This window comes from Homarus americanus, unplaced genomic scaffold, assembly GCF_018991925.1.
Source record: "Homarus americanus isolate GMGI-L3 unplaced genomic scaffold, GMGI_Hamer_2.0 scaffold850, whole genome shotgun sequence".
NCBI lineage: Eukaryota > Metazoa > Arthropoda > Malacostraca > Decapoda > Nephropidae > Homarus > Homarus americanus.
In genome coordinates this window covers 572,501-575,946 of record NW_024730202.1, presented here as the reverse complement: position 1 = coordinate 575,946, position 3,446 = coordinate 572,501, and the positions used below count along the sequence as shown (strand labels likewise).

The window sequence follows — 3,446 nt, the reverse complement described above, 5'->3', positions numbered from 1 at the left end:
ATGTCTTTCCTGACGATTAAGATGACTCCCTGTCCTCCTCTTCCTCCCCCAGTACCTCTTGTCGATGCTAAAGTACTCTTGATTAGGTCTCGTGTCCTCTCATGCGCCTCAAACTTGTCCTCGTCTTATGGCCTTCACAAAAAGCATCCTTGATTACCCATGGTATCCGCCCTCAAGCTCTGGGACCCACTCATATCCTTGTTTATTGCCTCTTGACACCCACGACCTCTCTCTCTCTCTCTCTCTCTCTCTCTCTCTCTCTCTCTCTCTCTCTCTCTCTCTCTCTCTCTCCATCTCTCTCTCTCTCTCTCATGATGACCTTGTTCACGACCTCCTGATGACCCCTGATGACCCCTGATGATTCTGCCCCAAGAGCATCTCACGGCCACGTTACCACCTTCCGCTCCTCCAGATCCTAAGGAAGGCGGATGAAGGAAATGGTGATAAAAGATGATGGAATGGTGGAGGCAAGATGGATGTGTGGAGGCTGCCGACCTTCTCAAACACCCACCACCACAACTACCATCATCACCAACCACCACTACCCATCCCCACCTATCATTACCTACTACCACCCACTAGCCCTACCCACACCCACCCACCATCACCCCCACCCACCATCACCACCTACTACCACCTCACCACCACCCACCATCTACTACCACCATCACTGTATCGTAAACATGATTTCATTAAACTGTTTTTCCCCCCATTCCCTCCCCTTTCCCCCAAGATTCTCAACACCAAGCTACTCCAGGTGACTCGGAAAATCTCAAACAAACAAATAAACAATATCTTCTGAAGGTAATAAAGCAGTGTAATAATGTTGTGTTCGTGTATCGTTCAGGTTTCTTCTTCCCCCTTGAGGTCAGTTAGTGTGTTCTGGAGTTGCTGACACGACTCAGGGCATCACGACCTGACTTATTAGTAGTATTTATTTGACCTGCGTCTCCCTTCGTTGTGTCCACTTACAAGTTTTCTCTCGTAATTTTCTTTTGTGTTGTGATAAAAGTTTGTCATTTCTGTTTTGTTATTATTAGCTGAGTTTTGTTATTTTTGTTAAAGATTATTTTCCTCGTTATATCTATTGCTGTTAGTTGATCAAAAGTAACCTAACCTAACCTAACCTAACCTAACCTAACCTAACCTAACCTAACCTAACCTAACCTAACCTAACATAACCTTACCTAACCTAACATACTTAACATAATCTAACCTAACCAAACAGTCTAACCTAACCCCAAATAACCAAATTTAATCTGATATAACATAGCTTTTACTAAGCTAACTTAATCTAATATAACCAAACATAATCTAATCTAACCTAGGATAACCTAACCTAACCTAACTCAACAATGGAGCATTTATATAGACACAATAACGTTGTAATTTGCATATTTTATCATACAAGGTGAATCTTTAATTACAATGACCAGGTAAATATTTAATTAGCATACACAGGTAATTATCTAATTGGAATGACCAGGTAAATATTTAATTAGCATACACAGCTAATTAGTCAGTTAGGTTTCCCAAGGTAATTCTTTAATTATAATCCACAGGTGAGCCTTTGATTATAACCCACAGGATTTCATTAATTAGAATCTACAGGTAATTCTTCAAAAAAAATCTAGCTACTTATTTAATTAACATCAACAGAATAATATTTAATAAGAATCCACTGACACATTTCTTTCAGTCATAATCCACAGGTGAGTCTTTAATTAAAACCTACAGGTACTTCATTAACTATAATCCACCTGTAATCCTTTAATTAAAATCCACAGGTAATTCTTTTAATGAGTATTCACAAGGATTTCTTTTAATTAAAACCCACAGGTAATGATTTAATTAAAATCCACGGGCTACAGGTAGGAGAAGGTGCTCCTAACTTTCCATTTTCTTTAAGTTTGGAAGCTTTTGGTGGAGGGAAGCTCTTGGTGGGGGAAACTCTTGGTGGGGAGAAGCTCTGGTGGGAGAGCTCTTGGTGGGGTCTTGGTGGAAACTCTTGGTGGGAGAAGCACTTGGTGGGGAGAAGCTCTTGGTGGGAGAAGCTCTTGGAGGAGCTCTTGGTGAGGGAAGCCTTGGTGGGGAAACCTTGGTGGGGGAACCTTGGTGGGGGAGAAGCACTTGGTGGGGAGAAGCTCTTGGTGGGGAGAAGCTCTTGGTGAGGGAAGCCTGGTGGGGAAGCTCTTGAGCCTTGGTGGGAGAAGCTCTTGGTGGGAGAAGCCTTGGTGAGGGAAGCTCTTGGTGGGGGAAGCTCTTGGTGGGGAAGCTCTTGGTGGGGAAGCTCTTGGTGGGGAAGCTCTTGGTGGGAAGCTCTTGGTGGTAAGCTCTTGAGTGAGGAAGCTCTTGGTGGGGAGATGCCTTGTGGAGCTCTTGGTGAAGCTCTTGGTGGAGCCTTGGTAGCTCTTGGTGGGGAAGCTCTTGGTGGGGAAGATCTTGGTGGGGAAGTTCTTGGTGGGGGAAGCTTTGGTGAAGCCTGGTGGGGAAGCTCTTGGTGGGGGTAGATCTTGGTGGGGAAGCTCTGGTGGGGAAGCTCTTGGTGGGGGAAGCTCTTGTAGCTGTTGGGGGGAAGCTTGTGGTGGGGAAGCTGTTGGTGGGGAAGCTGTTGGTGAGCAAGGTGGGAGCTCTTGGTGGTTGGTTGTTTTTCTCAACCAGTTTTTCCTTGATGATCTTGTTGGAGAAATCCCAAGTGATCATGATTAATTACCTCCTAGACCATCTTACTTAAATAGTGTTACGGTGATAATCTCTCTCTCTCTCTCTCTCTCTCTCTCTCAATCTTCGTTTTTCTTATCTCTAGCTGTCCCACTTTCTTTCTCCCTCTCACATTTTTCCTTCCGTTATCCCTCTCTCTGTTTTTCTCACTTTCTTTGTTTCCTCCTCTTTTCTTATTATCTTGCTTTTACAGTCTTCATTCTCCCTGTCTTTCTTTTCCCATCTGTCTTAGAAAATAAGTTCTCCCGCCCTCTATCTCTCGCTTTTCTCTTTCTCTCTCTCTCTCTCTCTCTCTCTCTCTCTCTCTCTCTCTCTAACCAGCGGTTGTTTAAGTCTCGCTGTTGCCTCGTTGTGTGAAGTCTGTCATCACGGGTCACAAAAATATCGCCAGGCCCTAAACCCCGGCCACTGAGAGCTCCTTTCAGACCTTCCTTATCTGCAAGGCATGAGAGAGAAGAGCCTCCTCCTCCTCCTCCTACTCCTGGTTTTTCCTTCTGCTCTTACTCATCCTCCTTCTCCTACTCTTCTTCCTCCTTCTCCTACTCTTCTTCCTCCTCCTGCTCTCCTCCCTCCTGCTCTTCCTCCTCCCTCCTACTCTTCTTCCTCCTCCTGCTCTTCCCCTCCTCCTCCCTGAACCAGTAGCAGCATCATCATTACTACCTCTTCCTTTGCTTCTTCCTTCTCCTCTTCCTACGAACCACCAATGCTACCATCACCTCCTCCTC

The 3,446-nt window shown here is 45.1% G+C and overlaps 1 protein-coding gene across 1 annotated transcript; it reads right to left on the bottom strand.

The window, feature by feature from the left end:
• Positions 1-1,887: 1,887 nt before the first annotated feature.
• LOC121866914 (uncharacterized protein DKFZp434B061-like) lies at positions 1,888-2,703 on the bottom strand. Its single transcript, XM_042366653.1, has one exon. It carries the CDS (start codon positions 2,701-2,703, stop codon positions 1,888-1,890), a length of 816 nt encoding a protein of 271 aa, XP_042222587.1.
• Between the last annotated feature and the right edge of the window lie 743 nt (positions 2,704-3,446).